Source organism: Ambystoma mexicanum, chromosome 10 (genome assembly GCF_040938575.1).
Source record: "Ambystoma mexicanum isolate Mex_15411 chromosome 10, UKY_AmexF1_1, whole genome shotgun sequence".
NCBI lineage: Eukaryota > Metazoa > Chordata > Amphibia > Caudata > Ambystomatidae > Ambystoma > Ambystoma mexicanum.
The window spans coordinates 896,897,357-896,918,126 of NC_090932.1; the positions used below are offsets into that span (position 1 = coordinate 896,897,357).

Below are 20,770 nucleotides of genomic sequence, written 5' to 3' on the forward strand. Positions count from 1 at the left end.
TGGAATCTATGGACTGATGAATTGATGAATCGATGGACAGGCATACATTCATACAAATTCAAATAGTAAATGTGATGATCTCAGTTCACACTGAATATGATTTTTTTAAAAAAAAATTTCCAAACAGGCATTAGAAATGTTTCAGGTTGTGATGATTTATTTTGTGCCGGCCCAGGAGTGTGTTTTTATTCATGAACGTCTTGCAAGTGTCATGGTCCTAACTATGAGAAAAGCCTCTGTCCATTAGACTGTAGTTTCCATGGCAGTATTAACCTCCTTTTCCATTTCCTTAGGCCATCCATCCAGGTTATGGGTTCCTATCTGAAAATACAGAGTTTGCAGAAATGTGTAAGCAGGAAGGAATCATCTTCATAGGTCCTCCTTCGTCTGCCATCAGAGATATGGGCATTAAGAGGTACAGTAGTATTGATGCCACTCATGTACTGGGATTGGCAAGTATGGAATTGATGTGGAAGCTCAGTCCAATTTACATGTTAATTCGTTTTTTCTTATTCTGCATGCCATCTTTGAGTTAATATTCAACAAGGAACCCACTGGTTGTATTTTGATTAATTAGAAGATGGAGCCTGAGCAGACACGATATACTGTAATTCGGGGTTTGAAATTGAGGGGAGCTCGGATGTATTTAGCTCCTGCTTAAGGCCTACAGGAGCCTGGTTAGCTTTATACCAACAGCTACCCAGAGCTACATTTGGATCCCAAAGACATTTGATGCCCAACAAGCACACCAGTGTGTATTTAGGACCGGGAGGATAGCTCAGCGGCAATGTGTTTGTCTTGGAAGCAACACAATGAATAGCAGCACAAGTTTGAATCCCGGTCTCACATGAAGAAGCTGTGCTCCGGTATTAAGTGCGTTATAAAAGAACAATTATACAAAAGATCAATTATAATTAACTCTGTACGTTTGGGACAATCTGTAAATAAACATTAGGACACAATTTATACAACCTCAAAACACAATGAACAAAGTGAATGTTTGCATCTTATGTAGAAGTTAGATTTGCGGAACACTATGCCACCTGCAGTAGTAGCTCTTGGTCGTTACTGGTTGATGCTGGATACTTAGGAGCTGCTATTAGCGCCTGCTTATCAAATCTTAATTTTGATCCCTGTAATTTGTGTTTTGTTGCTTGGTCAGCCACTTAAGTGCCATACAGTAAGTAGAAATAGAGACCCTAAAGGCAGTCACCTCTCATGGCACCTTTAACATTTTAAATGATATTGGTGCAGTTGAGCTGGGTAGTGTAGGCATGCCGGGTAGTGCAAGCGTATTGGGTTGATGAGATAGGGGACATTTGATGACACAGAGACGTACGTAAAGTGTGCAGTGTGGCCCTGGGATATTATTTATCTGAATGCAATTTACATATATTCATATATGGTTGCCATCAGGGTATGATGGGCAGGATAATATTAGCACAGCAGGCAAACTAGTTCTACATTCCCTTTCAGCATTATTTCTGCTCTACATCCCCAAACTTGCAAAGTGTTAAGTATTTACTGTCTTTTACACTAGTTTTTTGGAGGGAGTTGAGTTCATTTAAACACTTTACTATTTGTATGCATACCATGTTGTTTGTGGATTTACCCTTATTACTTATTTAACTTCTTTTTTTACCTTATGCGAAACCTACAATGTGGGTATGTTTTGTGTGCGTGTCTGTGAGTGTGAGTGTATGTGCATGCTCAATTGATACCAGCCCGTCCTCTTCTAGAAGTGCAGCCAGACTGTTCAGTCACACTTTTGCACACACTTGGTGGATACCTTGTTATTAGACTACTAGTTTGGTCTTCTGAACCACCCCTAACAGTGATGCACTCAACATCAGGGATATAGAGGACAGACTATCCTGGCCTTTGTTTACTTTTTTGCATCATTCACCACAGTGGACATGAAATCCTATTGAACATCCTGAAGACCCGTTTGGATTATATTCATGGCAGAGTCAACAAGTCTGTCCAGGCCTGTGCCAATGGCATGTGGATTTCATCGGGGTTTTATCAAGTAACGAAGCTTTTAGCGTCTTCTTGGAAACCTTTTGAGAGTTGTTTGACTGCCCTGAGGTTTCAGTATGCCAATTTGTACCACATACACACCTTTTCCTCCATGATTCCTGTTATTGTAATTCTCCTACATCCCTCTGGTGAGGGAATGTAAAATTATCTAGCCTAATGGCAAGACAGGGGTTTGAACCAAAAGATAGGCCAAACTCTCTAAGAAGACAGCTAAAGCTTAGCAGGCAGACTTAAGTCAAGAGAGGAAATAACCCTGCAGTGACATATAGTTATTCCCAATAGTTGCCCTCAGAGACTACATCCCACTGGTATATTGAAAAATATGCACTACATTATAAAATTACACAGTAATTATAAGTACTAGTGCCCCCAGAATATATCTATGGAGTAGGCATGTTTCTATACCTCATCGGCTGACTCTAGGCAAACATCGGTCTGTCGCCATTGCAGTATCAGTGTGACCTGGGAGACTAAGTCCATGTTTGCTCTTCTTAAATACCTTAATCGAGAACGGCCTTCCATATGACCGCAATGGCGTGTAGCTTGGACCAACAGAAGACTTTGGTTCAGCAACGTGTAGAGGCATAGAAACGGAGGCTATACTCTTAACCTCTTCAACCATGGCCAAGTTCTCTGAGAAGTGGGGGCCTCAGCCACTAGTGGTTAATTTGGTGCACTTAGCTTTTGATGAAGCTCAATCCACTGCCCGTCTACAGGGTTAGGCTAAGGGAGCAAAACGTGCCACCCATGGGCAGCAGGCACGATGAGAAGAAGTGCAGCATTGCAGACCTACAAAGGCCAAGCAGAGAGCCTAGGTAAGGTCATTGCCTTTTTATACCACAGATGAGGATTTATTAAAGAAGGACATTTTTGGGAATACGTTCTGTTGGTAAGAAAATAGCCTTGATGAGGAAAAGGGACATGGAGATAATGAGATACACTTTAATGGTTGTTTGCTAAATCTGTACTTTCTTAATCGGACGATCTCAATGTGCAGAAACCACAAAGAGTGGTCAGCGTTAATCTGCCATTGTACTAGCTCTTAGTGCTTAATTTCTGTATTTTTTAGGTTTTTACCAAGGCACAACAGATTTGTTTTCAAACCTTTATTATACATGAATGGAACATCATTTAGTAAATGCGATTTCCGGTTTGGTGGTCAATTTTAATAATTATCTGTTACATTTTTTTTAAGTACATCCAAGTATATAATGTCTGCTGCTGGAGTCCCAGTCGTCGAAGGATATCATGGGGAAGATCAGTCAGACCAGCATCTGAAGGACCAGGCTGCTAGAATAGGGTATCCTGTAATGATTAAAGCCGTTCGTGGAGGAGGTGGAAAAGTAAGTCCGTATATTGTTTCAGCTAATCCTTTTTTTTCAGAATGTGTGAGTGAGTTCTCAATAGTTTCATAAGATCATTTATGGAATATCCCGTCTAGAAAGAGTTTGAATGATAGCATCAAATCCGTGGATGTGCAATATAGGTTCTTATGCACATATTTCTAGCCACAGTTTCATCCAGTCTGTAGTGATAGTCCTCCCATACATCTTGCTAACGGAGAGGATGAAAGCACTTTCAAACTGTCTAAAGAAACGTATTTTATAAAACGCATATTAATGTTGAAGTCTGTGGCTATATTACAAGTTTGGCAGTGAGGAAAAAAAGGGGTGGTAATTTTGTTGCTGCCACTTTTTTCTGCCATTAGAAGAATTACTACCACTTACACTGCACCACCAAATGATACATTTGGTCTTGAAGATGTGGATTTACCCCCAGCAAGATGCTTGCGGGTAAATCCTCCACTTCAAGGCCATAAATTGGCAGATTTACCAAAGCAGAAACACCACTATTGTAAATTCGCAAAATTGCCATGGAGTCCTCTGGACTCCAAACATTTGGTACACTGGTGCTACCTTACTTGTAGTCCTGGGATAATTTTGTGGGACCCAGTGGCAGTCACAGTAATCAAGTTTGGAGGGAATTGTATGGAAAATGAGGCCCCATAGGCTCAGGCTGCTTTATCGGATTTTGAATTCCAGGTTTCTTATAATTATAGAGATTACTCTTTGCCAAAGAGATGCCCACACCAAAATTAAAATATATTTAGCTCATTTTATAGTTTCGTGAAGATAAAAAAGCAAAATGAAGTTACACCGAAGGAAACCTGTCGAGTAAGGAGACTACAAAGAAAAGGTTTTGTGGTTCTTTTTTTCTTTCTTGTCTGACCTATCTAAAGGTTTTGTGGTTAATGCAAAAAGTATAGAGACAGATAAGGGGTGGAGTGAAAAGCAGAAGTAAGTGGATTCCACAACTACAAGGTGGGCAAAGCCAAATATAGAAAAATAGATGGAGAACAAAGCTGGGACCAATCGAATTTTAGGAATAATTACAAAATAAATTTGAAGGGACATAAACATGGATTTGTGCGTAATATGAGTAGATGCCCCAAATACTTCTGTAGGCAGTGCATTAAAAACTGAAACTGATTTCAGAAAGATACAGCAAGCTATTGGGGGAAAAATAGTCGAAGGAAAAACAAATTGCAAGGGAGTTGCAATACAAAGTAACAGAGAATATTCAAGGCACAATAGCAGCAAAATAAGTACACAAATGTCCTGTCTATGAAATGCTTGCAAGACCAAATTTGATCAACATGTGCCAGCGTATCTGTGAATATGTAGCAATATTCTGTGAAAGTTAATAAAAAAATTGTAAATGAAACTCCCGTTTCAAGCAGACTTAGCTGGACAAAGATGGTGGAAGGAAAAATAGTCATCTGAGCAGGGTAAGCGTAGCAGTAGGTAGTGGATGAACCACATTATTTTTATTTTGGGTTAACGTGTAATGAATGGCATGATCCTAGACTTGATGGCAGAAAGGGAGCCATAGACTTAAGTGTGAAGAGGAGTGATCAAGGAAAACAACTGAAAGAATTGAAAATCTGTGTAAAAGTGCTCAGAGTAAAATAAAAACAAAAATATTGGCACTTGTGTAAATGAACATAGTACCCAGGCTGTTCTAGGGTCCATATACTGGGACATTAGTGCAGTGGGCCGGTGTCCAGTCAATATGTCGAATGCATTTTTTCGAAATGCAAAAATGTCGAAAAAATAAAGTCAAACATTTTTTGGAATGTATTATTTTTTTATTTAATACTTTTTTTGGGGGGTTTTGTAAGAAAAATAAAGTGTTAAAGAAAAAAAACAGGGGTTTGGGGGGAACCCCCCATTAAAAAAATAAATTAAAAAAAATAAACATTCAACATTTTTTTTTCAACTTCATTTTTTTGACATTTTTGCATTCAAAAAAATGTTATTCGAAATATTCACTATAAACCCAGTGGGCCACATACAAACGTTCCATTCCTTAGGACCCATTTTATGGGCTATACTAGATGGAAACCAAAAGCTGACACCGGTCTTCCCTCCCCCTGTCCCTGCACCAACATGCATATGCCTCAAATACATCAAATTTCTTTTATTTTTTAACCAAGTCCTAATTGGGTAATTAAATTCTGCATTATATGTTTAAAGGTCTCTCTACCATTTCTGCTATCCTAACAACTATTTGAGTACATGATGCATTACTTTCACTTGCAAAGTGTAGGTAAAGCATAGCTTGTCTCAATACCAAACACTCCCTAACAACTTGGATATTTTCCCAGGAACATAGCTAAAAGTAACTTTCAAATGAGCGATTTTGTAGCAAGTAATTTCTGTGGCAGAATTTGGCATTTCATAATTTCATTAAGTGTTCTTAAAGGGACTGTGCCACCAATTGGGAATTGTAATACTGTGCATTGCTATGTGCGATATGATGGTTAATATATATATATATATATATATATATGTGTTGTTACAGGGCTGGGATGAGCCAAAGTGTGAGGTCTGAGATACAAGTGGAGGGATATAAATAGAACAAGTTACTTCCATTCCCTACCTCTCTCCCCCCTCATACACCTGCCCCCCTTCCTTCGCCCACCCCCTTTCCCCCGCCTCCCGATGACCTCAAATTGGATACAGTAACGTGGGAGGTCACCCGGCCCCCGCCCTTCCCCCTTCCTCCCTCCTTCCGCGTCCAAAATCGTTCTAAATACTGTACCACTGGTTTGTTTCATGTTTGTAAATTATGCTTCATTACTGTACCTGTTGTTGTTGTTCTGTAAAACGCTTTGGTGTAAAGCGCTATATAAACTCAATAAACATAAACTTACCAACTGGCAACGTTCTTTCGACTGGATGTTCCACCAATGTATTCCTCATCTATGACATGTAATGACCGCAGCGCAGCTGTGGCCGTTACATGTCATAGACGAGGAATACGTTTGAGGAGACAATCCATTCGAAATAAGGGTACTGGACAGCCCCCTCTAGAACACCATAGTGAGAGATTAGCCTATACATGATACATGAGACGGAAGTCAAGATGTACCAAATCCTGACACACTAAATAAGGAATGGTTATCCAGAAGACGAGAGTTATCCTGAGCCAAAACAGCAGAAAGATTAAGCAAGATAATAAGTGAAGATCTTGTCTCCTGTGACAATGCAACATGATTACTGATGGGAGCTGTTTCTGTAGTATAAACAGAATGAAATCAAAATTGAAGATGGTGGAGGAGTGAGAGAGTTATCTCTCGGCCCGCAAACAGTGATGGGTATGGAAAAATGGAGGCTGCCAAAAGGTGAGTAGCTCGACCCTCTGGGCCATGCCACCCGGCGTGCACGGTAGGGGATAACTGTCTTTCGTGTCCTCTGCGGTGCACCAGTTCGATACATGCACCGGCTGATGGCACCCCATATGTTGTTCTCCTTGCCACGTACCATAGCCAGGTCCTAACACAATCTTGCAGCTGGCCCGAAAAACCAGGGCAGTTCTGATAGCGCAGGTAAGGGCTACTCTGATATCTTGTAGAGGGAACTAATTGGTGACTAGAATTGCCATTTGTTGAAAGGGTAGAGGGGCGCAATACTGTGAAAGGGCTGTGAATTCAGATTTTGGTGGACATAGACAAAATGGATACCAAAAGAGAGAGCAATATTGTTTGTATCCAAGAGAATGGTGCATTAAACTGGAAAGATGGTTATAAACCAGCCAATAATGGACAGAGAATATATCATACTGATCGACAATGATGATATTGATTCCTGCTAAATGTAGGCCCATAATATTTGCTTGTTTTTTGGATGTCCACACCCATCACAGTTCAGCAGTTAATGCAAGGGAGGACATTGCTCAACAAACTTTTTATAGTATACAGTATCAACAAGATCACTGGCATACCTACATGACTTTCCAGTGGACAGTTCCAAGTCATTTTACAGCAGGAAGGGGAACAGGTACACGTGTGCTTTTGTGTTATGCTGTGTAATGGGGCAACTGTGCCTTTGACAATGGTTTGTCTGCGACAGATGCAACAAAAATGCCCCTTGGGAGCTGATCAGTACAGATATACACAATTATGGTATTTGTTGAGCGCGGACCTAGCTTCGAGAAGCAACAGTGTGTTATACAACAATACAGATACACAACAGAGCGATATACATAGGTATACAACAGTACAGATGTGTAACGGAATGCTTTTCAGAGGTAACGTAACACATACAGCAGGGGGTTAGGATATAGAGGTCACAGAGGAGAGGTACAGCTGTACAGGGTGGTGGGGAGGAGAGGGTTAGACGGCATCTAGCTAGACAGGTGGTGCAGGGGCAACATGATGGCTTAGCTGTTGAGGAAGAGAGACTCCTTGAAGAGGTGGGTCTTGAGTTCTTTTCCGAATTGTAGGAGAGTGTGGACAAGTCTGCTGCTGACAGGGAGGAGGTTCCATGGTCTTGGGTCATAGGCAGAGAAGGCTTGTTTTCTGGTCCTTTCCTATTTGCAGCAGCAGATTTCAAGTCTGCACGTGTCCTGGCTTCTGGTGGTGTGCTGTCCTCCGGTGGTGCTGAGTTTCTCAAGAGGTAGTTGGGTGACTGCCTTATAGATGATCCATCAACACTTGAAGGTGATTCTTGCATGCAGTAGGAGCCAGTGAAGGTCTATGAGGGCTGGGGTGATGTGGCCCTATCTGTGTAGACCCTTATTGAGGTGTGCAGCCAAGACACTTCTGAGGGGCACAAGGGAGGATGATGTGCTGGCGAATCTTGCTGATTTTGTCGATGAAGAAGGTGTTGATGGCGCCGGATTTTCTGATGGGGTGTGGAATGTCTGGGCCGGGTAGGAGGTTGACGCAGTACTTGACTGCTTTGACGAAGGCTCTGATTTTGTTGTGGACTTCTGCTATGGTGTTCTGATAGTAGGAGGCCTTGGCTGTGTTGATTAGTTGTCGGTGGGTTGCTCTGAGTTCCTTGAGGAGTACTAGGTCAATTGCGGCCCTGAAGTGGGGACAGGTTTTCTCTTGTTTCCTGATGACTGTTTTGCTGAGGTTGAGTTCTTGCATGTACGAGAGTGATGATGGTTTCGGTTTGTAGGTGTGTTGCTTCAGAGGCGTGTGTCGGTCGATGGAGGCTGAGAGGGTGGCATTGAGTGCTTCCAGTAGAGAGTCGCAGTTCGTTTAGGAGTGTTCGGTCCATGAGAGGTGGAGGTTGGTGAGGGCTTCCACCGGGAAGTTCTTGAAGGCCCTGAAGGTTTGTCTGATGGGTTTCTGCTGGGGGTGCTTGATTGGGGTGGGGCGCAGGATGTTGAAAGGCCTGGTCGGACCAGTCAAGTGGGAGAGGAGAGCTGTAGTGGAGGGAAGGCAGTCCAGTGATGATTTGGTCGAGAGTGTTGTCTTTCTCATGCGTTGGGTCTTTCATGTGCTGTGTGCGGCAGAGGGTGTTAAGAAGGCATAGAAGAGCTTCCTTTGTTGGTTTGGTGGCCTTGTTGCCTGGGAGGTTGAAGTCGCCTAGGAAGATGTTGTTGCCATGTGTGAGGGACATGGTGGTGACCAGGTCGGTGAAGTCTCTGATGAAGGCAGTGTTGGGTTTGGGTGGTCTGCAGATGAGATGGAAGGTGACTGTCCGCCAGGGAGAGTGGGAAGTGGCAGGAGAGGGCTTCGAAGAAGCTAATGCTGTCCATGTCAAGTCTGGTGCAGGGCCACAAGGTCTTGTGGATGACTGAGAACCTCCACCTGTCTTGTTCGGCTGGTCTCTGCGTTGGATGCTTCGGGGAAAAGGACATCTATGATGTGGGTTGAGGTTGGTGTCAGCCTGGTCTCGGTGATGAAAATGGTGTCAAGGTCATGTGTAGTGATGAGGTCGGCGATGTCTGCTGCATGGGTGATAGCTGAGCGTACTGCGAGCATCAACGTCCATATTGAGGACGGCAAAGGGGTGCTGATGGACTGGAGGCTAATGTGGGTGAGGTTGCTGCATTCCGGAATCAATGCCTTAGGGGCAATGTCGTTGGCATTGGCATTGCCAGGTGATGGTGGGGATGGCTTGTGGGGACGAACAGAGAAAACGCATGTCAGCTTGTGCTTACCTGTCTGAGCAGGATTTCGGTCCCTGGGTCCTCCCGGTCTGACCAGATCCAACCAGAACAGGAATTGCCCTTTTCTTCGCCAGCACTTCACTTCGGACACCCATGCGAGAGACACCCTTGATCGAAGAGTTAAGAGCTCAAAGGAAGAGGCAGGGCTAAGAAGGTGGGTGGGGCTTAGGCCATGTGACCTAGATCCACTTGCACCTGCTCACCAACTGCAAAGGAAAAGAGTCTGGAGGGCTGCTTAAGTAGAGAAAAAGGGTGGCAAAACGGGAACACACCAACAGTTTAACAGTGATTGACAAGTGGCTGGGGCTTAGGCCAAGTGACCTAGATACACTTGCACCTGCTCACGTACTGCAAAGGAAAAGAGGATGGAGGGCTGCTTAACCCACAATCTGTACAGGGCTCTGCTGCTCTCGAGCTACGTCTGTGCTTTAAACAAAATTAAAAAAAATAATAATAAAAATCAGATTGCCTACTGGGGCAGGATCCTGGAGCTGGGTTCGGGGCTGATTATTCCTACTGGTCCGGATGTTTAAAGCACTGATGAAAGCCTTCAGGAAATCGGAACAAAGAGAAGGGCTTTGCCAGGACTTTGCTGGAGGCAATACTGGATGGCTGCAAAGACAATCCACGTGTCTTCAGCAGGATGCGTTTGGCTCCTATGACGATCTGCAGGAGTTCTCCTTCGGTTCTTGATTCAGAGCATATACAAGAAGGGTAATAAAAGGCCTCCATGTCACACATATTCCACCCTATTTTTTTAGACAATCGTTATTGTTTCTCAAAAAATATAATTTTATTCATATATCAAAAGACAAAACATATAATGTACATATGTCCACAGACAACACATGGACATTGCAACATTTTATATAACATAGCTCTAGATCTATTCAAATTTCCCAACATAAAAAACTATGGTTTTCAAAATAAGACCCAAATAAACATAGATCCAACATATATGTATAAAGTGCAATAGAGCCCCTGGCTCATAAGGGGACACTTGAACGCTTGCTGGTCCTTCTATTCTATGACCTGCCCTTTGTTTGCAGTATAGTGATTGCTGCTTAGAAAGTCGACCGTGTGTTTCGGATGTCTATAGAGCATTAGATGCTGCTCCTGTCAATCAAGGCCTTCATCAGGACGTAACCAATCCTTTGGACAATCAAATGTATTTCTGTGTCTACAAGTGAAAGGACAAATGTGTACATATATATTAAAAGTGGAGTAAATGTGTGACATGAAATTGTAATAGGACGTGTCAATGTGTCTTAGGCTGTTCCAATTGTCAATTAATGTAATGCTGAACTCCTTACCTTGTGGTAGTAGTCGGACTACTAGTGGGGTCTAGGATGGCCCACGTCTTCAGTTCAGCATTGCACCTCATTTGCCAGTATCTATAGATCAATATAATATATGCATCAAGGTTTATAAATCTTACCTGTGTCCAGTGTCTCATGGACTAGTGTATCAAAAAAAGGCTTAAAATTCTTACCTCCAAGTTGCAGGACGCTCTCTCTAAAACAATGGTAGTCTCTGTACTATTGCGAAGCATGCATGGGAGGACATACAGAAATGACAGGCTCCTCAGTAATGGCGGTGCAGTGCACAGCATCTAAGCTATGGGTTGAGAGAAATTACTCACCATTTGTGGTACGACAAGACTCATAATCTGCGTATCGGGAGAGAGTATACTACAAGTCAGAGCAATTCTACAGTGTAAAAGATATAATCTGATTTACACAAAAGCAAAACGGATTTTCGAGAAATTTGATCAACTTTTCTTACAAGAAACATGGTTAAGAGAAGTACCAACAATAGACGGGTGTATGGTTAATAACAAAAATGCCAAGAAAGGGGAACGAGGCCGCCCGATGTGAGGGGTTGGCACAGCAGTCAAGATTAAGAAACGGAGAATAATAGCGGACAACAGTGGCTCATCAACCTTACACATGCTGCTACTGAAAATGTAATTCAGTCCTGTTCTCTCTTATATAGACAACCCACTGAATGTACTTGAGGAGAGTTGTTGAGATGGCAAAATTAAAATGGACAGAGCCCTATAATCTTAGGCGGAGACTTTAACTCTGGGTGTAAGGTGTTCGAATGTGACGAGGAGGGTGAGGAAGGGGATAAAAAATGTAGCGACATAATGGGTTGCGAACGACAGGAACACTAACAGTAGAGTGTGGTCACTATTTCTATGTAGATGGGGGTTCCTTCAGACAAACTTGTTATTTGGAGAGAGTCAGTGAAAGGTACCTACGTGGTCCAATGCAGTGGCCTCATCAACAATAGACTTTATTTTTATAAAAAATATCAGGAGGGTGTTGATTCTGAGATTTGAAGTAATCAATTCAGACCTCAATGATCAGTCGTATTTGGAACTGATCTTGCTAGACCGCAGTGCTATGGTCGAGGATGAGGGAGAGAAACAAAGGCGACCCCGAATGTTAGTGGTGTCTGAGAAAGGTAATCATGTAGCAAGCCCTAGTATGAATCCAAAAACAGCAAATTTAAAAATGGGGGAGTGGTGGAATTACCTGAATGAAAAGGAAAGAAATTGGTAAATGTCACCTGAGGCTTTCCTGGCACTATTAGCTAGATTGAAAGAGGGGGGGAAAGGAAAAATACGATTGCCTGCAGAGACCATTTACTTCCCATGGATACAATCTGCGGGACATGGCTCTGAATCAGAAAAAGTGCGAACTCTGCAAAACTCTAAAAACTCTGAACAAAAGTCAGGGTAGTTCAAGGACAGAAAAAGGAGTAAGAAAAAGGGTGTTAATAAATCAATACAAAAGTTGGTTAAAAAAAATCATAGATTGCAGATATATATATATATATTTCTGATGTTTGTTAATCTGCTTAGAATCACAAGCTGTGCATAGGTCCGACATCCAGTGGTCACTGCAGAGTATTGCATTTTGTTTTTCGTAGTCGAAAAGGGGACGTCGACAAGGCGTGTCTGTAACACTATCCCTATAGTGACGTGCGTTGTACCCATAATCCCTCACGCATTGAGGTCCCTCAGATTGTTTTTTTCCGCCCAGCTTCTGGTCGCCTTACGCGGAGCTCCTAGAGAGACATTGCAAATACTTACTATCGGACCTCGGTCCTTAATTATACTTATTATATTGTTAAAGATCCCTCCCCTCGACGTTAGCTGTGAAGCTGTTTCTCCGCCGAGCAAGTTTTCGACGGAGGGGAAGAGACGGAGGAGATCCTTCGGCGTTGCCGAACACGTGGCCTGGCCTCGCTGGCCAACATACAGTAGGGAGAGTGGGGGTTCGAACTTTTATCTTCTCTTTGAGAATGCCTTTCTTTCTCCCCTATCTTTCCCTTGGGGTTGTTATCACCAGTTATTATTGCCTCAGCTATGGAGAGGACACCTTTAAGTTTTGCCCACGCTGTAGGGGCAAATACACTTGGAAGGACAAACACAAGCTCTGTAATCGTTGCTTGCCCCTCGATCATAAGGAGGACAGCTGTGCGGCCTGCAAGCTCTTGAAACCAAGAACGCTTAAAGAACGCAAAGTTAAGAGGTGGGTGGACTACGCTATGTCGAAGTCAGTTTCCTCACCCGCCGCCGCTGTTACAGAAAGTGACGAGGAGGGTGATAACTCGACGTCCGTTACGGAAGTCATTAACCCCCAGAAGGAGCGGTCGCGCTCCTCGACGTCCGTCCCCGGCCCCGACGGGCTCGGCTCACGCCCTGCTCATGGGGATGAACACCCCGGCGACAGGGACGCACACAGACCCCATAGGCCTAAGCACACAACCCACGGCTCTTCTTCGTCGAAGACGAAGGATCCATCAGCGCCGAAGGGGACGCAGGGCACTCCGGCGTCTACCTCAGACCGTAAGGGTCTCAAGCCCCACCCGCAAACGCAGTCGCGACCAGCGATTGGGCTTTCATCAAACACGGGCGCTACCCCAAAATCATCCGACGTAACGCTCCATAGAGCGGCCGTCGAGGAACAACGCGTAACGCAGGCAAAGTCGACACCAGAGTCCTCTACTGACAAACTCGTTGTCGAGAGCCTGGCGAGAATTGTTTCCGAAGACACACGTAAGCGGACGACGAAACAAACGTCGAATACCGCACAAAAAGCTATAGAAATGCCGAAAAAGCATAAGAGTAGCCAGGAACTGCCCCTTTCATCTAAGGGCACTTCAGAACTACCGGAGGGCTTTTCAGATGGCGACGGAAACCTTTCTTCGACTTTGTGGGAGCGTTCTAAGCGTTTTGAAGGTGAAAACACTGATTTCCCCCCTCTAGACTATTCAGGGGTCCCCCATGAGACCCTTGAAAGACTCCATTCTTGTATGGAGAAAATTGAAAGGTTTTTGGGAAACCAAAACCCACCCACACCCAAAAGACTAAGAGAATGGCCCCAGGATGACCCTAGGGTCAAAATTCCTAGGCTGTTTCCCCCTTCTACAGACGTATATGACCTCACGGAAGAGGAGCAATACCTCCAGGAAGATGATGAGTGTTTGGGTGGAGAGGAAGAACATGAGGAAGAGGGGTTTGAAGAAGATCCTTACACTAGCGCAGGAGCTTTCGAAGAAAATACAGCTACCTCGCAGCCTTGGCAATCCCCATCAGTGCACTCAGACCCTGATGTCTTTCACCCTTCTCCTCCCAAGGATTCACCTATTGGAAACACCTCTCCCATAGATGACCAACCTTCACTTAATGCACTATTGCACAAGGCAGCAGCGCATTTTGAAATAGACACAGGGGAGACTCTTCCTGACATAGACTTTGTAGAGAAAGTTATTAAAGAAAAAGCCTCTGTTAGTCAGTCTATTCCGCTCCTGGCTTCTATAAAGAGAAGAATAACTCCTTCCCTTTCCAATCCTGCCTTAGTCAGAGGGGTCAACCCTCGGATAGAAAAGCTCTTCAGCCCTTCGCCCTCTGACCCGTTGAACATCAGAGGCCATTCTATTCCGGACTCCCTCGTAGTTACTAATACAAGGAAAAGAGCAGGGGTACCACTATCCACTAGTGAGGCACCACCTGACAAAGAGGGCAAAAAGCTCTACGCGCTTGGGAAGAGAATCACGACGTCCGCCGCCTTTTCAACTAGGATTGCAAATAACAATTCCCTACTAGCTAGCTACGCAGATGCACAGTGGAGCAAGCTGCGCAGCGAAGCAGAGGACGCACCAGAACCTCTGCGTTCACGCCTGTTAGCTACAATCTCAGAGGGAACTCTTGTAAACCAGGGCATCGTAAAGAACTCCTTAGATGCCGCAGAGACGGCTGGCCGTTCCCTGGTTCAGGGAACACTTCTCAAACGCCATGTCTGGCTGCGCAATTCGGGATTTAAGCCGGAAACCCAGGCTTCCCTGATAAATAAGCCCATAGAAGAAACACATCTGTTTGGGAAAGCAGTTGATGAGGCCCTAGAACATGCGAAGAAAGAGTTTGATACCATCAAAACTCTTGACCAAATTTCTAGGCCCCCTAACAGACGCGGCTATGGCAATAGACGCTCCTTTCGTGGCCAACGCCAGCAGCAAAACCAACAGCAATTTTACTCTGCTACCAACTGGCCCTCTAACCAGGGTAACAACACCCAGTTCAGTCAAAGAGGCCAACGCCGTGGCAGGGGAAGAGGTCGCGGCTCCAGCCCCAAAGGTTCCACGCCCAATACCAACAAATGACCCGAAGATTCGGGTCCCCTCCCATGCATCACCGGTCGGGGGCCGGCTAACATCGTTCCTTTCAGCATGGGAGGGAATATCGTCAGACCGCTGGGTATTATCCACCATAGCCCACGGATACTGCAGCAAATTCAACGGTTCCCCGAAGTACAGACCCCCACGGAACCGACACATGACACCGGAACACCTCACCATTCTTCTACAAGAAGTAGAAGAGCTACTGAAAAAAGAAGCTATAGAGGCTGTCCCCCTATCTCAGGTAACAGAAGGTATTTATTCAGTGTACTTCCTTGTACCCAAAAAGGACTTAACCATGCGCCCTGTATTAGATCTGCGCCCAGCGAACAAGTTTGTCAAGCCCCAAAAATTTCGTATGGTGACCTTGCAGGAAGTAATCCCACTGTTATCACAGGGGGATTACATGACAACACTGGACATGAAAGATGCATACTTTCATATTTTAATGTTGCCAGCGCACAGAAAATACCTCAGGTTCAAGATAGAGAACAAACACTACCAGTTCAGAGTACTACCCTTCGGGATAGCATCTGCACCAAGGGTATTCACGAAAGTACTGGCAGTGGCAGCGGCCCACCTGCGCAGGTTATCCATCCCGGTATACCCTTACCTCGACGACTGGCTCATAACAGGGGATTCTTACGAAACATGCTTCTCCAATACCCAGAAGACTGTAGACCTTTTGTTCCAACTGGGCTTCACCATCAACGAAAAGAAGTCCAGCTTAGACCCCAGCCAAATCAAACAATTCCTAGGGGCTCTAATTCGAACAAAGGACGGCCTTGTCTTCCCCTCCAACGAGAAGGTCCAAAACATGCTGTTTCAGATCCCCCATTATGTGGCAGGTCGAGAGGTGACGGTACGCAAAGCAATGCGCTTGCTAGGAATGATGGCGTCATGTATTTATTTGGTACCTCACGCGCGCCTGCGCATGCGCCCAATGCAAGAGTTGCTCAACAGCCAGTGGTGTCAGGCTAGCGGACAATGGGACGATCTAGTGGTGGTCTCGCAGGCCTTGGTTCTCTCGCTACGGTGGTGGACAAAAGAAAACCTGTTATTAGGGAAAACTTTTGCCACACCCGCAGTGGAAGCCACTCTAACCACAGACGCATCCCTTACAGGATGGGGGGCTCACCTATCCCATCACACTGCTCACGGAGCGTGGATTCCGAGCTTAGCATCCAAGCATATAAACCTGCTGGAACTACTAGCGGTGTTCAAAGCACTGAAAGCCTTTCAGGAACACCTACAAGGAAAGACAGTGATGGTCCTCACAGACGGCACCACAGCCATGTACTACCTCAACAAGCAAGGGGGCACTCACTCTCCAGAACTGTCCAAGCTGTCCCAGAACATCTGGAAGTGGGCTCTCAAACACAACATGTTCCTACTATCACAACATGTACCAGGGGAACTCAATCTGCTAGCAGACGAACTCAGCAGAGACTTCCCCCTGCCCGTAGAGTACGAATGGCAGTTACATTCGACGTCTTCACACAGTGGGGTTTCCCAGAAATAGACCTGTTCGCAACTCTGGAAAACTCTCAATGCCAAGATTACGCCTCCAGGTACCCCCAGAACCATTCCAAGGGGAACGGTCTATCGATTCCATGGTCAGGGAAATGTGTTTACGCTTTTCCCCCCCGACTCCCCTTCTCAACAAAATAATGCACCAGGAACAAGTTACCATGATACTGGTGGCCCCTATGTGGGCCCGACAGCCATGGTTCGCTCACTTGTTGAAGATGTCTCTATCTCCTCAAGTGAAACTGCCCTGCCCGTACAACATGCTGTCACAAGACAGGGGCAGGACACTGCACCCATGCCCTCAGACCATGAATTTAGCAGCCTGGCTCCTGAGGTCATAGAATTTGGACATTTACAACTTCCACAGCGGTGCATGGACATCCTCAGAGAGGCCAGAAAGCCCAACACTCGTCACTGCTATTCTAGCAAATGGAAAAGATTTGTCATCTGGTGTAGAGGGAAGAGTATCAACTTCGTTGACTGCTCTCCCACACAAATTATTCTGTACCTGACCCATTTACTGGACTAGGGTCTAGTATTCAATTCTATTAAAGTACACCTGGCAGCGCTTTCTGCTTACACCACTTCACAACTCAAAGTATCGTGGTGGAAGATCCCAGTAATCAAAGCCTTCATGGAAGGGGTAAAGGGAATACACCCTCCAATAGCAAACCCAGCTCCCGGCTGGGATCTAAATGTGGTACTCACCAGGCTCATGGGGTCACCCTTTGAACCCATGCACAAGGCAACTCTTAAATATCTCACTCTTAAGACTGCTTTCCTAATAGCTATTACCTCCATTAGGAGAGTAAGTGAACTACAGGCCCTTTCGGTTTTAGACCCCTTTGTAACAGTTCACAAGGATAAAGTGGTTCTATGCACACACCCAAGGTTCGCACCGAAATTCATCTCCAAATTCCATGTCAACCAGTCTATAGAACTACCAACGTTCTTTCAAAATCCTTCAAATCTAGGAGAAAAAAGCCTGCATACACTTGATGTGCGCAGAGCTGTCATGTTTTACATGGAAAGAACTAGTCCACTGAGAAAGACTAATCAGTTCTTTGTCTCAGGGGCAGCAGGAAGAGAAGGAGATGCAGTTTCAAAATCCACTATATCTAGATGGATTGTACAATGCATCACTCTCTGTTACACTCTTGCTAAGAGAGAACTACCCTTCAAGCCAAGAGCACACTCTACTCGAGGCACTGGGGCATCCATAGCATTCATTGCAAATGTTCCCCTTGAGTCCATCTGCAAAGCGGCAACCTGGAGTTCTGTACACACCTTTACAAAACACTACTGTCTAGATGCCCACTCTAGATCTGATTCCCAGGTGGGACAAGCAGTATTAAGACATCTTTTCTCTACTGTTCCTTCTCACAACCCACCTCCAACTCCTAGTACTGCTCGCTAGTCTATGCACAGCATGTGATTCTAAGCAGATTAACAAACATCAGAAGACAATGCATTACTTACCGTAAAAGCATTTCTGATGGTTGTATCTGCTTAGATTCACATGCGCCCACCCTTCCTCCCCGCTCGGATGGAAGGAACATAGACATCCTTTTCTATATCTCTCTTTTCTGTACTCACTCACGTCTAGAAGGCTCCCTCAGGGCAGAAAAATACAAACAGAGGGACCTCGACGCGTGAGGGATTATGGGTACAACGCACGTCACTATAGGGATAGTGTTACAGACACGCCTTGTCGACGTCCCCTTTTCGACTACGAAAAACAAAATGCAATACTCCGCAGTGACCACTGGATGTCGGACCTATGCACAGCATGTGAATCTAAGCAGATACAACCATCAGAAATGCTTTTACGGTAAGTAATGCATTTCATAGATAAACATGCTCTCTGCGTGAGCTCCGCTTACATCACCCCGAAAGATAGATTGAGCCCCCTCTTTCTGGCAACTATCTCCCCCGAGAAAGCAAGACGAGATTCTGTTGTTGGAACACCCTCCCCCCCCCTCTCGGTGTGGGAAAAATCCCGGGGAAAATCGGACCACCGCAACCCCTAAAACTGAAGTGAGAAACGAAGGCCCATGGGTACTGGCGGAACCCGAAGCAAGATCCTGCCCGCACATGCACGCAGTGAGACGCTTGGGCCCTGAGGCCCGATCCCGCGGCAGCTACCGCTCACCCGGAGGACGTAACCCCAGCTCACCACTGGAATGCAGGAGGAAGGGAAGGAGGTCCCAGGCCTCTGGCATCGTGAGGCAGAGGCCCCCAACTGAGCCGCATTGAAGTTCCACCGGCCCGCCCGACACTATCGGCCCCTCTCCACACGCAAGCTGGAAGACACGCTATGCAGCAAGGGGACACGGACGACATCCCCGAAGATCTCCGCTTCGCCGAAAGCCAGCGTCTTCTTCGCGGCTGAACGCCCGCCCGCCAGCACACCTCCAATTACCTGCAGGTACTGCACCAGTCCCCCGGAGGCCCTCCCCCCAACGAAAAGTGCATTAGGCCCGACTAATCCAGAGGCCTCCTCACCCAAATTTGTGGAGGAAAGGATAGACAATCCTCGGCGCCTGCTCCATTCTAGACCCCCAACCTCAAAGGAACTAATAACAAAGGCCCACGACGCCCTCCATATTGTTCCACGATGGGCTGCTAGAAAAGGGCAGAAATCTCGACCGCCCACACATTCTGTCCCCTCATAAGGTGGAACCATGATACGGCCGGGGGAATAGGTTGCAGCAGGATTTAATAAAGAAGCATGCAATCCAGCGGCAGAGAGCCTAACCCCCTTGAGACTCTCAAAGACATTAAAAGGCTACACCACATACGGATCGCCCCTGCTCCACCAAAATAAGGAGGTTAGAGAGCCACAGAGAGCGATTGAGGGGGCCCACTTTTACCATTCCGCGGCATAACTGACTGCGCCCTTACGCACCCTCCCACTCCCTGCCACAGCAACATATGGAACTCAGCGGCCTTCTCTCTTTGTGGCAGTGTGAGCTACTCGACACCGAACCAGAGACGAAATCTCCACGCAACTTGATCAACACCAGGGTGTGGCATCTTGGGCCCCTCCAATATCACGCATAGAAGCATATTGTACCACGCACTGAATCTACAACAGTGTACGCCTCTTCCCAAAACCTCGGAAGAAAACACGTGCACATCAACAAAGAGGACTCGGCCAGCCCTACATGCCCAGTATGGCATAAATATTATTCTGCAAAGATCTTAACGGAACCCCATAGCTGAACACGGGCTCCGAAACCCATGCCAACGAACCTGTGACAGAGAACGGTACTGGGTCCTACACCCCACGTACTGCCCCCCTGACATCGCCACCAGAGACCCATATGAACACCAAACACAAGCTCTTTCCCTACACCCACATCTCTCCCACACTTGCTGAACCTACGATGGCGAACAGCACCACCATGGGAAATGACCTCGCCGCAGCAACGAAAGGAGATATTGATGCCCTTTGGGGGAAATTAAGAACCAGGGCACCAACATAGGAGGCAAAATAGACAGGATTACTGAAAGATTGGATAGCATGGAGGATAGACTTGAAGGGGTGGAGCACAATCAGGCCTCCATTGACACACTGGAAGCGCAACTCGACCAGAGAATGACATAGTTAGAACACCGAGAAGAAGAGTTCAAACTTAAGCTCGATGATTTAGAGAACAGAGCGAGACGGAATAACATCCGCATTTTCGGAATCCCGGAAAGGGAAGGAGAAACGGAAACCGATCTGAAGGAAACACTCCACAATATTATCAAACTCCTGATGGCAGACGAGGCTGTGGATGAGCCAATAACAGAACGAATCCACAGAGCTGGAGGCCCCTCAGGAGGACCATGATCAGTGCTGGCCCGATTCCATCGCTTCCGAGATAAAGCTTGAATTCTTGAAATGCCAGAAGGAGTGATACAATCACGTTGGAAAGAGCCCAAATTTCGATATATCAGGACCTATCTTCTTTGACATTAGCCCTCAGTAGGATGTGTGGTCCCCTCACAAAGAAACTCAAGGAGAAGAATGTCCGATACAGGTGGGGCTACGCCT

General features: G+C 45.7%; 1 protein-coding gene across 1 annotated transcript in view; it reads left to right on the forward strand.

Annotated features, from left to right (window-relative positions):
• The window catches only part of MCCC1 (methylcrotonyl-CoA carboxylase subunit 1), a 577,485-nt gene that overhangs the window by 30,024 nt on the left and 526,691 nt on the right, over nucleotides 1-20,770 (forward strand). Inside the window, exons 5-6 of the mRNA XM_069618652.1 lie at nucleotides 294-415; nucleotides 3,236-3,383. Coding sequence (XP_069474753.1) covers nucleotides 294-415; nucleotides 3,236-3,383 — 270 coding nt within the window. The remainder of the gene's footprint in view (nucleotides 1-293; nucleotides 416-3,235; nucleotides 3,384-20,770) is intronic.